The sequence below is a fragment of the Leptinotarsa decemlineata genome, unplaced genomic scaffold, assembly GCF_025532065.1.
Source record: "Leptinotarsa decemlineata unplaced genomic scaffold, Ldec_3_MD MMD2_P_RNA_scaffold_9, whole genome shotgun sequence".
Classification (NCBI taxonomy): Eukaryota; Metazoa; Arthropoda; class Insecta; order Coleoptera; family Chrysomelidae; genus Leptinotarsa; species Leptinotarsa decemlineata.
The window spans coordinates 6,920,912-6,938,552 of NW_027412536.1; the positions used below are offsets into that span (position 1 = coordinate 6,920,912).

The 17,641-nt window shown below is 32.1% G+C and overlaps 1 protein-coding gene across 2 annotated transcripts in view; it reads left to right on the top strand.

The window, feature by feature from the left end:
- Zip102B (Zinc/iron regulated transporter-related protein 102B) overlaps positions 1-17,641 on the top strand; it is a 50,542-nt gene that overhangs the window by 7,618 nt on the left and 25,283 nt on the right. For both annotated transcript variants that reach the window (XM_074170532.1, XM_023164222.2), the window contains exons 2-4: positions 13,869-14,081; positions 14,748-14,968; positions 15,540-15,658. In XM_074170532.1, the coding sequence (XP_074026633.1) occupies positions 13,869-14,081; positions 14,748-14,968; positions 15,540-15,658 (553 nt within the window). The remainder of the gene's footprint in view (positions 1-13,868; positions 14,082-14,747; positions 14,969-15,539; positions 15,659-17,641) is intronic.

The following is a 17,641-nucleotide window of genomic DNA, read 5'->3' on the forward strand; positions in this document are numbered from 1 at the left end:
TAACTGTCACCGAGACGTCTCCTCATGAAAAATATAATTTTTTCTGATGAAGCCACTTTATTAAATGGTGGGGGTCAACCGTCAGAATTGTAGGTACTGGGCCAAAGAAAACCCCCACTGGATGCGTGAACATCATACACAATACCCGCAAAAGGTAAATGTATGGGCTGGCATTGTAAGAAACAGAATCACCGGACTCTAGTTTTTCGACGGTACTTTAGACGGACCAACATACCTTCAGTTTTTAAGAGGATATCTTGTACCTACTTTAATTAATTTATTCCCCAGTAGAATTAATCCTAGAAGTTTTAATGAAAGTTTATAGTTTCAACAGGATGGTGCGCCTCCACATTATGCTGCAGATGTTTGAAGGTATCTCGACCAAATGTTTACGAACCGATGGATTGGTAGACGTGAACATATTGAATGGCCAGCGAGGTCGCCAGACTTAAATCCGTTGGATTATTTTATATGGGGCCATCTGAAGAATGTTTATAAAACGAAACCAGCAAATATCCAAGAATTAAAAGAGAATTCGAACAGAAATAAACAACATTTCTCAAGAAACCATAAACTTCAAGGTATGATTGATTATCTTCGAAAATAATAATTATTGTCTCTGATATTTCGACTTCAAAATCTTGAAAAATCCTGTCAAATATATGGTCTGTTGACAAGCTTCTGATAGGGAGATGTATTCTGCCTCGGTAGATGAAAGTGCCACGCAAGTTTTCTTCTCACATCGCCAATTGAACATCCCTCCCAAGTAATTGAATAAATATCTACTATTTGATTTTCTGTCCGTCTTGTGTCCAGCCCAGTCAGCGTCGATGAAACCGTATAAAATATTATTTCCTTCTGAAAGATTTACCAACTGAATTTCTATGTTCAGAGTTCCGTTAAGATATTTCATGATGTGCTTTACTTCTGTCCATTCGTATTCGAGAGAATTACTAACATTTTCAAGAATTGACGTAGCAAGACATATATCTGGCCTTATATTGGCCTTATATTCACAGAAAGATATTATAGTGCTCCTATTGCGCTTCTGTAAACATCTTCATTATGAAATTTTTCATCAATAAAAGATCTATTTTTGTAGTATCCTATATCCAAAGGAATGGTGCTGGTTTGGCAGATACATTTCAATAATTTGAAATGTATGTCTGTTGATGATAATAAAGTCCATCACTATCTCTTCTTACTTGTATTTCAAGATGATTTTCAATATTTCCTAAACTTCTATTTTGAATTTTTTTTGTACCAATTGATGGTTTTCTCGATAATGATGATGTTTTCACAAGCTATCAGAATATCATCCATATATATATATATATATATATATATATATATATATATATATATATATATATATATATATATATATATATATATATATATATATATATATTAGTTTTTAAGGAAAATGGAAATGATAGGTAAAATGTTAATAACGAATTTTTATAATGCAAACAAGTTTAACTAACGAAACTCAAGAGCGTCAAGAGCAAACAGAAATGAAAAATCCGCTACAGAAACTGCTCGATATGACCACCTTCTCTCTCTATACATTTTCTTAGTCTGCGAAGACACCCTCTCTGTACTTGAAATAGCATTCCAGGGTCGTTTCGTATGGCTTCACAATGTAATGTTATTCTATTCAACAATGCATCTCTTGTGTGAATAGGTGTAGCGTAAACAAGGCTTTTTAGATGCCCCCACAGAAAGAAATCCAATGGATTTAAATCCGGAGACCGCGATGGCCATGAATATGGCCCACCTCTACCAATCCATCTATTGTGGAAAATATGGTTCAGATGGTCACACACAATCAAACTAAAATGAGGAGGAGCGCCATCATGCATAAACCACATATCTCTTCGGGTTTGCAATGGAACATGTTCCAAAAGTCCATTCAAATCGTTCTGAATGAACTCCAAATAACGTTCTCCATTCAATCGGTCCTGTAGAACGAATGGTCCTATAAGATGGTTTCCTATGATACCAGCCCAAACATTCACGTTGAATTTCCGTTGGTGTTTGGTTTGCAATATCCCATGGGGATTTTCTTCGGCCCATATATGGAGATTATGAGAGTTGATAACTCCATCTCTACTGAAACCTGCTTCATCAGTGAATAAAACTTGATTAATAAAAGTCATATCCTCTCTTTGCCTATCCATGAACCAATTGGCATATTCCAGTCGTGCTGGAAAATCTTGAGGTGTCATGGCATGTACCTTCTGGATGTGAAATGGGTGGAGCAGTTGTTCCCTAATTATTCTATGAATAGTGGACTTGGATGTATGGAACTGTTCTGATAGATTTCTGATGCTCATTGAAGGATCATCAGCGACGGCTTCCAAAATATTTTCCTCCAATACAACGGTACGTACAGTCCTAGGAGCGCCCTCACCACCTCGTTTTGGCAAAACTGTACCTACAATAATATCGAAATAAAACAACGTGCTCAAATTAATTATCCATTATTACATACCTGTCTCCCTCAAGCTGCGATCGACACGCTCGAATGTTTCTCTTGACGGTACCGTTCGATTGGGAAAATGCTCGGAATACAGACGACGAGCTTCTGCAGCATTACAAAATGCTCGTCCATAAAATACATGCATATCTGCATATTCATTGAATGTAAACTGTTCGGCTATATGAAAAAAATTCAAAATATCCTATAGAATATTGACAATACAATGATAGTCATATGACAACGCACCACTCAACAAAACAAAATCGCATTCCAGTTTCTCGTTTTTTATCAAAACTTTCTAAAAGGTTTTTTTGTCAACATCTGTGAAAGAAATGGAACATAATTATTCCCTGGATATTTTTCACCTGATCATGTGCAGCCGTTTTTGTAGTTCATTCGTTTGCTTTTTATTAGTATAGTAAATATTTTTTCCGATGTGCGTTTTTTCAGCTAAATTTAGATTCGTGTTAAAGAATTTCTCCCATAAAATTATAATTATCAGTGAAACTCCTCAACAGTTTAGCTGTGAAGAAGAATTTGAAACATTCGAATGTTGAGTTTCATGAGATTCAGATAACTGATCAACACGAAACGTGATTATTCCACACGTATTATGTACATACAAAATATGGAATGAATTCGATATTTCATAGTAGAGTAACTTGTTAGTTTAAAAACACCACGAATCTACAGAACTTGATATTTCTTTTGAAAAAATATCTGCTATCACAATTGTGACTTAAACTTCCAGATAGGTACTGTACTTTTTGTTTACGACTTCATTTTAGCATACTTTGTATTATTCCCGTTATAAATGTTGTTGAATTAACGTTATCATTATTATTTCTGCTTTGATAATTATTCATTTCAAATAATGGTGGACGAGCGGGTTTGATGTCGTCGAGTAGAACTACATTTTTATCAAGACTCGTTGCTCCGATCGACTTTCCACACGAGTACTTTTATTCATAAAATTGTCCAAGTAACCTTATTTTGTTGAAAAATATTGAAAAATATCTGTCATTTCAAAGTTTTGGGGTGTGGACCATCGGGGGTAGTACGTTCCTGACTTTGTAGCAAAACAACTGACTTCTGCATGAAAGCTCATCGACGGAATTCATTTGTTTAGTCAATTACCAAAATTTGGATGATTTTGAATATTCACTTGAAAAGTTATCAAAGAAAAACATTTTTCATTTTGTAACTTCGAGGGCCCGTAACTTGGTTACGAAGACTTTTAGGAAAAAAAGTTATATGAAGTACTGGTGATATTTTAACCCCATCTATACATTCCCGTGAGAAAAAGAGGAAGTCCAGGGACACCCTGTATATATATATATATATATATATATGGAAAATAATTCCATGAAAATAAAAAAATAAAGAGTACTTATCTATTTATTTTTTGATTTTCATATGGTATTTTCCAGCAGCTTGACTGCATTAACCTTTCTAGATTTCATATCATTTCTAGAAACATGTGGATTCGTTTTCCGATGGCATTTCAGGTTAGCTTCCCAAATTTCTGCTACCGCAGTTGTCGGTTAATTGGTCAAACCACCAATAAAGCTAATAAACATTAGCGAAAGCTTGGGCAGCTAAAAAGAGTAAATATTTATTCTAATCAGACCGAATCCCCGAAAAACTACTATTCTATATATACATAAGGTCGTTATACTATCTTATATATATATATATATATATATATATATATATATATATATATATATATATATATATATATATATTGGAACTGTATCCTAACGTTTCGCCAGCACGAGTGGCTGGCTTTTTCAGAGGTTTACTCATCACCGATGTCATCTGTGAACCATCAACGCCGTCGTGCTTTGGAACTGTATCCTAACGTTTCGCCAGCAGCAGAGGTTTATTCATTTTGATGGTTCACCGATGACATCGGTGATGAATAAACCTCTGAAGAAGCCAGCCACTCGTGCTGGCGAAACGTTAGGATACAGTTCCAAACCACGACGGCCTTCAAACCCAAATGAAGATGATAACAATGGATATCAGAGACAATTAGCATGCTCCTGATCATCTCTGTTAAATATCTATTCTTCCTTTCTGCTGACTTGAATATGGTGATATGAGTTGATATATATTGTCAAGTTCACTTGTTATATTTTGCTGAAAATAAAATTAGTTATAAAAGTTTCCATAAATTATTATATTAAAATAAAGTATCTTCGAACAGGTTGTGGAACCAGATAAGTTTCAATGAAACTGCAATATAGAGGGTGTTTAAAATTCGATCCTCACCATTGGAATCTCGGAAACTATGGGATATACGAAGATGGTTACATTCGGGCAAAGTTGCTCATTTACCTGACTAACAATATGCCGTTGAGAAAGTTCCGAAATGCCGAGTATATCCGGAGATATCCGGAAAAAACAGAAATTTCGGAAAATGGTTTAATTTTTGATCTCATCAAAATTATGTGAAGGAGGAATAGTTCCAAGGACCGAAGCAGCATCGCCACGTTGAATAGCAATACTAATTCTTTTTATTAAAAAAGAAGTAGAACGGTGATCTTTCGTTGCTTGGCCTATTCTCCTTCCGAGTTCATGAACGAATAACAGGGACTCCGGGCCATAAACACCAAAAGTTTCAACCACTACCGAATGGATAAGAATTAATTTTTACCAAAAAGGTAAAATCTGGTTCTATTCAAAACAGAAAGAATCCAATGTAGCGCCCTTAAGAAAAAATAAAGTTGGTGATGGTGGCCGGAAGACGGATAGCAAATCTGAAAACACCATTATGTAGCAGGAAAAAAGTGGCAATGTGGAAGGGCAATTCATTTTCAAATCCATCGAAAAGTGAAGCCAGAAAAAAATTAAAACCATTATCCGAAATTTCTGTTTTTTCCGGATATCTCCGGATATACTCGGCATTTCAGAACTTTCTCAACGGCATATTGTTAGTCAGGTAAATGCGCAACTTTGTCCCAATGTAACCATCTTCGTATATCCCATAGTTTCCGAGATTCCAATGGTGAGGATCGAATTTGAAACACCCTCTATATTCCAGTTTTATTGAAACTTATCTGGTTTCATAACCTGTTCGAATATACTTTAATTTAATATAATAATTTGTGGAGACTTTTATAACTAATTTTATTCTCAGCAAAGTATAACAAGTGAACTTGACAATATATATCAACATATACCATAGAAACATTAAATTATGTCTGTTAAAATCTGTTTTTCCGTTAACCAGCAGTCGCCCCCCAAGGTACGACAACTGTCAAAAGTCGAAACTTGAGCGATCTAATGACTAACGAGGTCTTACGTTCTAACGTGTGACTGAGTGGAGCTGACCACCCACGTCAACCCACCAGGCACCGTCCTTCCAATTGAATTGAAAAATATTAATATAATGTGGCTTAACTAAATTCATTTCTGTTGTTAATCTCCGACACTCTCAAAAATGACAATGGCATAGAAATGAGTACATCACAATCAGTACGATATTTAGGTCTAGAACTTGACAATAAACTTGCCTTCGGCAAACACGCTGATGCTGTTTGTAAGAAACTAAACAAACTATACTATGTTTTCCAAATTTCCATAAGTTTTATCTGATTAATTTAAAATTTATATAGGTATGTATAGCACTATATATAGTATGTAGCACAATCAGCTGCAACATTATTGTATAGGAATGGTCCACAGAAAGATCTAGAGTCTTTATAATCCAGAAAATGTTTATCAAAATGATATTTGATCTTGACCACAAGGTATCATGCAGAAACGTATTTGCCAACAAAGATATTTTGACGCTCACATCTATTCATATATACAAACTATTGATAAACACCTTCACTAACAAAGGAAAACTGAATAAGAATGGCAAGTACCACAAATATGATACCAGAAAAAAAATTACTTCCAAAAAATTTGATAATGTTTAAACAGATGTTGAAAAATTACTTGATCCGAGGAGCATTTTATTCTTTAGATTTTTAGATGATTATATCAATGACCCTGGGTAATCTTGCTATAATTAGCTTTCAATATGAGTAATTACCTTGTGATTAGTTTTCAATGATTATTTTTCTACCATCTCGACGGGGTTCCAAAACGATTTCATGAGTATTCCGTTCATCAATTTCCATAGGCTTACATGAAACCTTTTTCATTTTATCACAGCCTCCTACTTTTTCGACTTTTTATAGTTTGAGGAATTTTTTTTCTTCTACTATCTAGACGGGGGTCCAAAACGACTTGATGAGTGTTTCCCTTCATCATTTTACGTAGGCCTCCTCGTAAATTTTTTTATCTTTCGCAGCACCCTCATTTTTCGAGTTTTTATAGTACGAGGAAATAAGTAACTTTTTTTCAAACATTCCTACGGAGATTCAAGCGATCCATATTTTCACATTTGAAACATTTTTCCAGTAGTTACTAGAAATCCTCTAACGAAAATCTAGTAGTTACCGAGACAATAGACAAAATCTGTTTTTATCATTTTTCTTTCCTAATGTACCTCTAATTCCTTCGAGGCCTTTCAAGTTTATTTTTTGACTTATTTATTCATATTTCATGGAGTTAACAACTATAATTTTCATGAATACGATTTATTTTTTCGTTATTTTCTTTCACTACCCCAGAACTAATCAGAAGCCTAGGCAATTCAACAATATTACCTGCATCAAACATTTGTATATTAGTCTCATTAGAGGCATTTTGGAATATGCTTCCATTATTTGGTGTCCTCAATATAAGTATAGCATTGAAAGAGTTCAAAACAAGTTCCTGAGATATCCTCACTTCAATGAAACAGGTAACTATAACCTTGATATTTCCAAAGTAGTGCTACTTGAAAAGTGCAACATACAAACCCTCGAGAAAAGAAGAGTATTTGCATACTTAATATACTTGTACAAGATGATACATAGTGAAGTGGATGATCCCTGTCTTCTATCAAAAATCAATTTCAATGTATCTGCATATGAAACTAGATCGTTTGGCACATTTTATATTGAATCGGCAAGAAAAAATTATTATCATATTCTAAGATGTTTATATGACTTGGCAACACCAAATCATATAAAACCGTAGCAAGAAAACCGTGGATAAATTCACATAAACAAGTCAAAAACTGATATAAAATTGGTAACAATCAAAATTGTTGAAAATATAAATTACGTGGTCTTATAGCTATCTACAACGCCATATTTGTTTTTTCAAAGCAGCATTTATAAATGAATATAACTTAATTTGTCACTTTATATTTTTACAGAACGTCATGCAATTGTGTTACGGTCGTGTTACTCTATAAACCTAGCTTTATATTCAACTTGCCTATAACCCAAGAGGCAAAAATAAAATTGTTGACTTTTGTGGGTGATGTCCTATTCATTTTGAGAAATTTTTCTCTTAAGTTGTTTTCTCAGTTTGAAATAGGTTTTTGAATATATTTATAACTAAATTAAAATATTCAATTAGCACTAACATATAATTGATAATTCATAGTCAACAAACTACTTTTAGATATAAAATATCATTTGGTATGTGGCAAATCTTAAAATTTTACCAGAAATTTGATACAAGTCAGGAGTGAGAGGTCATTCACATATGCTATTTCAAAATTATTTTTGAAATCGAAAATAGTAATTAGTAGAATGATTGTAAACTCAAAGAAAGTTTTCGGTGTTCCGCAAGGTTGAATTTTCTAGTATCTAGTAGAATAATTGCAAACGCAAAGAAAGTTTTCGGTATTCCACAAGGTTGAATTTTCTCCTTATATTCTATTTGCTCGGTGTTAACAATATAAAACATAACAATTTGATTATATTCTGTAAAAGAAAAAAAGCCTTTTAAAAATAGATAAAAATCAAAAGAATTCAATTTACCAATCATTTCGGAAATTTTTTTCAAACAAAACATGACAATTTTGAATGTTCACATCACATGTCTAAAATAAATACAACCAAGAAATTTAAAATATGAGTTTAATTATTAAAATTCTAATAGTCAATAAATAAAACACTATGTTATTGTGGAGAATCCCAGTCACCTAGTAATCGTTTTTTGAAATTTTGTCTCAAACACATTGAGACTTCAGTATTTATGTTGGTGGGGAGTTGGTTATACCATGCATAAAGACCTTTGAAGAAAACAGAATTTTGGGATGCATTCTTTGTAAAAAATTAATTACACGTTCTGGTTTTGTTATTATGGTGCTCAGAGTTGGAAGTCATATTTTTTTAAAATAAGAAAACGCATTTCCTTATATTATTTTATGAACGAAAATGAGAGTGTGATTCAAAGGTAAATTACGAATAGAAAACCAATTTAATGAGCTGAACATATACCTTATTGGGGTGAGTTTGGGACATGATAAAACTATTCTAATTGCACCATTTTGCAGTTTTTCAAGTCTATAATTCTCATTTTGATCCAGCAAATATAGTTTTGTGAAGCAATAGATGAAATTGAATAATAAAATAGAATTATAAATTGAAGTTTTTGACTAATTTGATAAATAACTTGAGCATTTGTAAAGGATTTTTTGATAATATATTTTGCTAACTATTTTAGATTCAATTTCCCGTCTATAATAAAACCTAGATATTTAAATGTGTCTACCACCTCAATTATCTCCTTATATTTTTTCATTGGATGCTTACCTTTTATAAACCTTTTATACTCTCTCTCTCTTATTTATCATTAACAGTAACCTGCTGGAATATCTGAAAATCAATAAATGCAAACATTCAAATCAAACGGTCAACAAGAACTTATTCACACAACATTATAGAATTCTTTTTTATAAAATGTCAATATTCAACATATTTATAAATTACCAGTTTTCCTAGAAGTGATATTGTATTGTAATTGTTTTTTCAAAATCTGCTTGTTTTTCCGGAATTAATCATTTATATAATTGAGTTTTTGCATAAAATATCAATAATTAACATATTCATACCTGTTTTCCCAGAATTGATATTGTATTGTAATTGTGTTTTCTAAATCCACCTGTTTTACAAGTATTTTTAATTTATCTAATTGAATTTGTAGTTACCTATGTTTATATAATAAAATAGATTGTAGAATAGTTTGATATGCCAGTCCAACTGATGGAGGATACAATGTAGCGAAACGCGTCTTAAATAAAATGTATAGTGTGAAAATTGGATGATTATCATGGATAGGTGTCAGTGATAAACACAATATCATCAATATTCAATAAGAATAACAGAGGTCCAAGTACACTACCTCGAAGTACACCTTTCATCAGGAACTTGACAACTTTTCAATGATAAATATATCAAATTCAACAAATGCTGGGGGATATTATGGAAACAATTTTTGAGAAACAGAACTATCTTTATTTGACATAGAAAAGATGTTTGTGACTATTTCATAATCAAATAATTTATAGTTATTCATCACAGTCAAATTGTCTAGGTAAGATGAAAAAATCAGGACAATTGAATTTGTTCGAGTGATGACCTATTTATTTCTACTGAGATTTTTATTTGTTACGACCTGTTTTGGTTTATTAAACCATTTTCAAGTAACCTGACGCATTTTGACAAAGAAATCTTTAAATATATAATGATATAGTCAATATCTTTTTGGTAGCTGCAATAGGTACCTGGAAAAACAAAATTGTTACCTGAATTATCAATATTTTATCTGAGATATCAAAACAATAATTTTTTAACTTCTATATCATATCAAAATTACCAACTATTTATCCAAAAACACTACTCGTAGATTGCTTCAAATACCAATGGATCCTAAACTAGTTGCCAAAATTCACAAATTCAAAAGGGGAGAGCTGCATAGTTCTAGTTGGCCATTGAGATTTTTGAAGATGGAGTTTTTCATACAATTTATTTATTTCCAATGCTTTCCATAAATTCATCTCCCTTCCTTTAATGCATCTTTGGAAAATGTTCATGTTTTCTTTATATATTATGTGATTTTTTTCTCGTAGATATCCATATATAGCAAATTTTTTATCTGATAAACATACTCGCGGTACCTAATGTTGAAATTTTTGCCTGTTTGGTCTGTAAAAGCTGCTACACAGTCACCACATTCTAGTCTATATATGCACGATTTTTTCCACTTATCTCTTTTGGGTTTTGCGTTGAATGTTCCCTAAATTATTCCTACTAGTAAATGATGTAATTTTGGTAAATTTGAAAAATAGTTTTTTGTTTTCAGAGAGATTTTCCGAATATCTTATGCTAGCATATTTCTTAGCTTCATTAGATTCTTCATGATTCAGGTATAGTTCGTTTCTGATCAATAAAAACCAAAAAGTTGTATAAAACAAATCTGTTTAAAGTCTGTTTTTCCATTAATCAGCTGTCGCCCCCATACGAACGACAACTCTCAGAAGTTGAGAAACTTCTGCGAGCTAAGGACTAACGAGGTCTTACCTTTTACCGTGTGATTCCTAACACGTTACAACAAAACAAAATGAAACAGAAGAAAGTAAGAGGAGCCACATCCTAGCAAATAGAGGTATCTAAAGAAGCCAGAAGAACAAATCTGGAAGATCTTCAAATAAAAGCATATTACTCAAATAAGCAGAAAAGATAAAACACAATCACAACCATGTTGGCGTTTTCAGGTGATGGAGAAAACTTCATCTCCAAGTGTATTGCATTTCTGGTGATTGGGAAAAATGCTTGTTTTTAAAGAAAGACCGTTGATAACATTTTTCGAAAGTCTATCTTAACTTTTGAAAGAAACTACTGACACATTGGAGTTTTGAAGGCTGGCAATTTTTGAATCAAGTCAATGAGTTGCTGAGGATTTTGCAGGTGTTCATCGTAATTAAGGGACTCAACTGTTCCCACAACTCACATTATTGGGGAGTTGTATTAACTAATCCATATTATTTTCTCTAACAAAAAGTAACGTTTTTATTTTAGTTATCAACCTATCGATTATTTGATCTTTACATCGAATAAGAATCTCGCAAGGTATGTACTTCAATTATCTGTTTTTTAAACAGATAATTGAAAACACCCCTTCATCTGGGGTGAATTCACACACTTTGTGTTTGAGGGTTTTTAAAGAATATTTGGGATGTGAACTATAACAAAAATCCCCCAAAAATATACCCACTCTTTGAATTAAAGGATATATTACTTTGTAAATAGGAAAAATAGTTAGTTTTTTCGCCAGACTGCCCGATCAGCTCAAAACAGTTTTTTGAACAAAATACGATGATATCCTACTGACGTGACCAAACATCTCTTGAATAAAAAAGCATATATTATATTATTTAGTGTACAATGAGAAAACAGAAAGGAGATAGTGATCAGGTAAGGACAGAAAAAATATTAAATCAGAATTCACATCGATCACAACTTTCAATTGGTCAGAATAAACAAATAAAAAAAAATGGAGAACTTTATACAAGTGTAGAAGGGCAAACTTTTTAGTTTACCCCGATAAGTTACTGCGTAAAAATCAAAGTATTTTTCACAAAGAAAAATCTTCTATTTATCAGTAACTTGTCGTATTTAACAATTTTGCCTATCAAAAAAATTATTAACAAATACTTATCTTTTACGTTTCGGAGGCCAAAATCTTCCTCCGTCTTCAGAAATGGATAAAAAAATTCGAATATATACGCAGTTTTTCCTTTTTTGATAGCTTATTTCTTTACTTCTTCGACAGATGTCAAAGAAGTTTTGAAATATGAAAATAATTTCATATGTCATACATTTCTGCTGATTACATTGGAATTTGTATGTAATAATAGTTCACCAATCAGTTTTTCTTACAAATCTATACGTAATCTTGGAAATTTATCTTCAAATATCATAAAACTTTTTCATAATGAACAAAATGTCAGAATATGCCAAAAAATATTAAAACTATAAAGAATTTGAATACCAAATTAAATGATAAAACGGATGCTACCAAAAAGTCAAATGTGATTTATAACATTCCTTGTAACAATTGTAATTTGGATTATATTGGAACATCTAGAATTCTTAAAGATAGAATAACTTCACATAAAAGTGATATAAAGCTTAATAAGAAATCATGTGCATTAGCGCAACTTTATATAGAAACAGGACATAAACCAAATTACTCTAATATCACAGTTTTACATACAGAAAAAAATATTTCCAAACGTCTTTTTCTTGAAATGGTTGAAATTAATAAGTCTTCTAATTGTATGAATAAGAGAACTGACATTGATAATCTCAGCAGTATATACAGTAACTTGCTGGAACTATACTAAAACTCATATTGATAATAATGAAAATTGTATCAATCAACTTTCCCTTTAAAGTCAAAGATTATCAAATCATCATGCCCATTGAAAAATGACATTTATGTGAAGGTATGACATTTGTCAAACCAAAAAACTCCATTAATGTTTAACTTTTTTCGTCGATTAATATGTTCAATTAATTATTTTTTACTCATTTTTACTGTAAGTATGATTTGTAATTTTATTCATTGGCAAAAAAACCCACAACTCAATAAATTATAGGCCCTGAAGAAGCTTCCCACTAGAAGCGAAAGCTTGGCAAAGTAAAGCAGAGTTTTTCGATTTTTTGACTGAGAGACCCCGTTATTCCATTCTACTGTACATTTCTCCAGTCGCTAAGATTCTCAACTTCAACTATATATATATATATATATATATATATATATATATATATATATATATATATATATATATATATATATATATATATATATATATACCAGCAAATCGGGAATAGCAGAGCATGTTTCGACTCATCAACATAACATCAACTGGTCCCAAGCTGAGATCATCCACAGAAAGGAACACTGGTTTAAGAGGAAATTCAAAAAAGTTACATATATGTCATCTAACGACGCATTCAGCTAAGCTAGCAAAGAGATACGGCCGGAAAAAGAGAGGGAAAGATGGGTGATTTTTCACACAAAGTGTAAGAATTCGATAATAAACAGTCCTCTCAAGATAATGCTTGGCAAAAGTACTGAACATGAATACAAGAAAGAAACATTCAGCCCTTGAAGTTTCTCAAGAGTGTTCTGAAAATATAAAATAATTCCGCCGGAATGACGTGTGAATTGTCATGGCGGGTAGCTGTAATGTAAATTTCAACCCGCGGAGTATATTCCAATACCCGCCCCATCATGGGGTTTCAGCCCGTCTGTATAGCAGATGTTTTTGCCAAAATCTAAGAATCTAAATCAATCAACACTTTTTTTAGACAATGGAAGTCCGAAAGTATGAAATTCACCCAAAAATATTCTCAACCACATTCATACTAATCTCTGTAAGATATTTTTGAAAATATCCCAAATTAAAATTAAAATTTGCCAATTACTAATATTTAGAATCTTCTGACATACCTGAATTGTTTCATATTTATTTCAGGATAAACTAAAAAAAATTACTGTTTTTGGAGCAGGCCTCCTGGTAGGAACAGCTTTAACTGTGATAATCCCTGAAGGTGTGAGGTCACTGATACCTGAAGAGTCACACCAACATGCTCATAACGAGTCTAAAACACTTGAGCACAAAGACCCGTTATCTGTGATAGGAATTAGCTTAGTACTGGGATTCATATTCATGCTTCTGGTGGATCAGGTACGTGAAACAGTTTATTGAGTATAAGTATGCTATATGAAATTGTATGGGAATATTGGAATTTTACAAAATTTCAATGAATACCCAGGACCAACTAGTAAAACGACTTCTCCACCATTTTGTAAACGAATCCTTTCATATAGTTCCTTATCATTTTAATATACTAATCTATGTTATAAACAATAATGTAATGTTAAGGAATGCTCATCTGTTTAAATAAAAATAGGATGGTAATATTCCCTGGGAATATTATATATTGTAATGTCCCCTTTGGATTCTTAGTACTGCGACCTAAAAGGGATTTTGTACATGAATCCTAATCTGGGAATATCCTAGATTGTAATGAGTCACAAACCCCTTTGGATTCTTAGTACTGCGATCTATAAGGGATTTTGTACATGAATCATAATCTGATCGATCTCTGGTTCCCAGAGACTTCTGATGAGATTAATCTGTTTCCAGGAAGGCACTTCCTTGGTATCACAATAGTGTTATCTCTTCAAAACAGACTTGAACGTTTTGCAATAATGTGATGTATTTATTCCATTTTTATGTGAAATGTCGTTTATAGTCATGTTAACTAGTCCTATGTCGAATTTTTGTCATTGTCAATTTCTGAGATATTTAAATTTCTAATAAAAAAATATTCTACAAATACTTTTTTAGATTTCACAAAGTAGAAATGAAAACCTCAACCCATCTGAAAGAAACGTCACTGCGACGATAGGTTTGGTGGTTCATGCAGCAGCCGATGGTGTAGCCTTAGGTGCTGCTGCAACAACTAGTCATGCGGATGTTGAAATAATAGTTTTTTTGGCCATTATGCTTCACAAAGCTCCAGCTGCTTTTGGTTTGGTAACATTTCTTTTACATGAAGGCATAGATAGGTAAATATTTTGTGATTTTTAACAACTTTCTGTTATTTGTGATGCAGTTTGGAACCTTTGGTGTGGTAATGAATATTACTGGAGTTTTTCCCAACACTCAATAGTTATTTTAACACCTCGACACGTGTTTCGATCACCAAGTGATCATTTTCAAGAGGAAGATTAATCTTCCTCTTGAAGATGATCACTTGGTGATCGAAACACGTTTCGAGGTGTTGAAATAACGATTTAGTGTTGGGAAAAAACTCGAGTTATATTCATTAACATTCTGTTATGTTTACACTATATTTGGATAAGTTGAAATGTAGATGATGAAATAATAATTTTAATAAAATCCTAGCCTCAAATGTTATTTCATCCATATTTTACAGTAACTATTTTCAATTGATTCATTTTTGAATGTTTCATTTTGGGAAATTGTAGTAAGAATATCGGTACCGTTGTGAAGAACTCTCTAATACTTTCAAACAAATGTGAGTTTTGATTCACGTTTCTATTTAAATTTTTTGTGATGCAAGAATGATCTGAATGTTTGAATTAATTAATGTATTTGTATTTCATTCATTTTCAGACAAAGAATAAGAAAACATTTGTTAATATTTTCCCTCTCTGCACCCATTTTGACTTGCTTAACTTATTTTGGAATTGGACAGAAGCAAAAGGAAACACTCAATTCTATGAATGCAACAGGTAACAATCATTGGTTGATAAAAAACAAAGTTTTCGGTAAATTTTATTTATTTTATTCATTATACAAAACACTATTATAATTTAAATTGAAACGGGTATATTTTTAGGATAGATCAATTTTTGGAAAAGAAAGGTTTGAACTTTCTATTTTCAAAACCTTTCTTTTCCAAAAATTAATCTTTCCTTAAAATATGCCCCTTTCAATTTAAACAAGATTCCTATGGCTGGGACTAAACCAAATAAGTGAATTAATTTCATTAAGTACTGTCATCGATGAAATGAGTAAATTTAACTAATTCGTGACATAAGATCGTAATTTTATGAGTGGATTGAGTGCTTTATCTTGTAATGTTATCCAGATTGGGACTGAAGAGGCAATAAGGCAAGTGTCTCATTAAGTCATTGAGGATGACAGTTCCATTTAAGTGACATGCCTGAAGAAGCCATTGTATGGCCGAAACACGTTTTGCGTTTTTGTAAAAATTTTTAGTTTAAATCTCACAATAAAGTGTTTTTTGAATGAGTTAAATATTACCTCTTTCATATGATCTTGACCTTGAAGCACTAGTTAAAGTATATTATGCGAATTTTTACTCCGCTATGAGACTAGGGATAATCATCTGGGGCTCATGTCATGGGTTGAATAGATTTTTCTTATGTCAAAAAAATTACCAGAATAATTTTCAATATGAATACAAGAGATTCCTGCAGAGGAGCCTTTAAGATCAACAAACTACATACTGTGTCAGCAAACTATATCTATGAATCAATCAAATTTATCATCAATCGTCCAGGCTATTTTGACATAAATCGCAAAACGCAAAAATGTACAAATATTTGATATATTTACAATTTTTTTTTTGACGTTTTTCTCAGACAAAAATATTCTGCCACTCCTGTGAATGATTATTGAATAAACGTATATATCTATCTATCTATTCTATTGTGTAGTAATCTTGTGAATTATATCTAATTCAATTTCATAACATATGTTTGGAGTACAAATTGAATAGTCGTTGTTTTGAAAGTATTTTTCTTTCATGTAATTCAATGTTTATATGGAAGTAGTTGTTTCGGGAGGGCTTTTTTTTCAGTTTGTGTCTGAAAAATACTTCTTTGCATTATCTACACATTTTTGTAAAGAGTTTATTCTGAAATCAATTGCTTTCTTCTTTTTTTTGGAACATTCACATATTTTTTTGTATTCAGATGGAGAGGTAGAAAGTCAAAACATTTCCCAAAAAACTATTTCAATAATGAATAGTGCACTGTTTCGTATCACAATGACACTTAGAATTGAAAATTCTGAAGATTAAAATATATTGGATTGGTTTTATTCTCTATTTGCCATAAACGAATGCAGTGTGTCCACTGATAAATTGCAGATTAATAGACACATTATTGTTATAAAGTATTTGATGTCAACTCATTAATGTTAACTCAATAATCAATGATATTTGTTGATACTTAGGGTTCAATAATGATATTTTCATTCCATCATTAGTCAAATACTAATGCTTGTGTTCAGAATAAATTAACGAAAGACTCTTGAAAACAGAAAAAAAATTGATATTAATATGAATATTCAAATAGAATATAAATAATAAACAGCTCTAATTTGAGTGTGATTTATTGATTACTCATCATGGTAGACATTGGTAGACAAGTAAACCGTCATGGATCGGGAATCAAAGTACAAACATATAAAAAGAGAACTGTTTTTAACACCAATATATGGTGTGACGCTCTTTACACGTTACGGGTTTACAGGTTATTTTTAAGCCGAGTTCAGGTCACGGGTTGCCTCGGGCGCCAGCTTTCGGCATGGTGTGCTCCACGTGCTCCGGGCAGCGCCAGTGAAGAAAGTAATACACCAGGGTTCACTATGGTATCGACTAAATTAATTGTGGCCAGTACGGCAGGCTTTAATTGCCGTTCTGGGTTCGAATCCTGGGCACTTGCTGCTTTTAGTTGGAAGTAAAA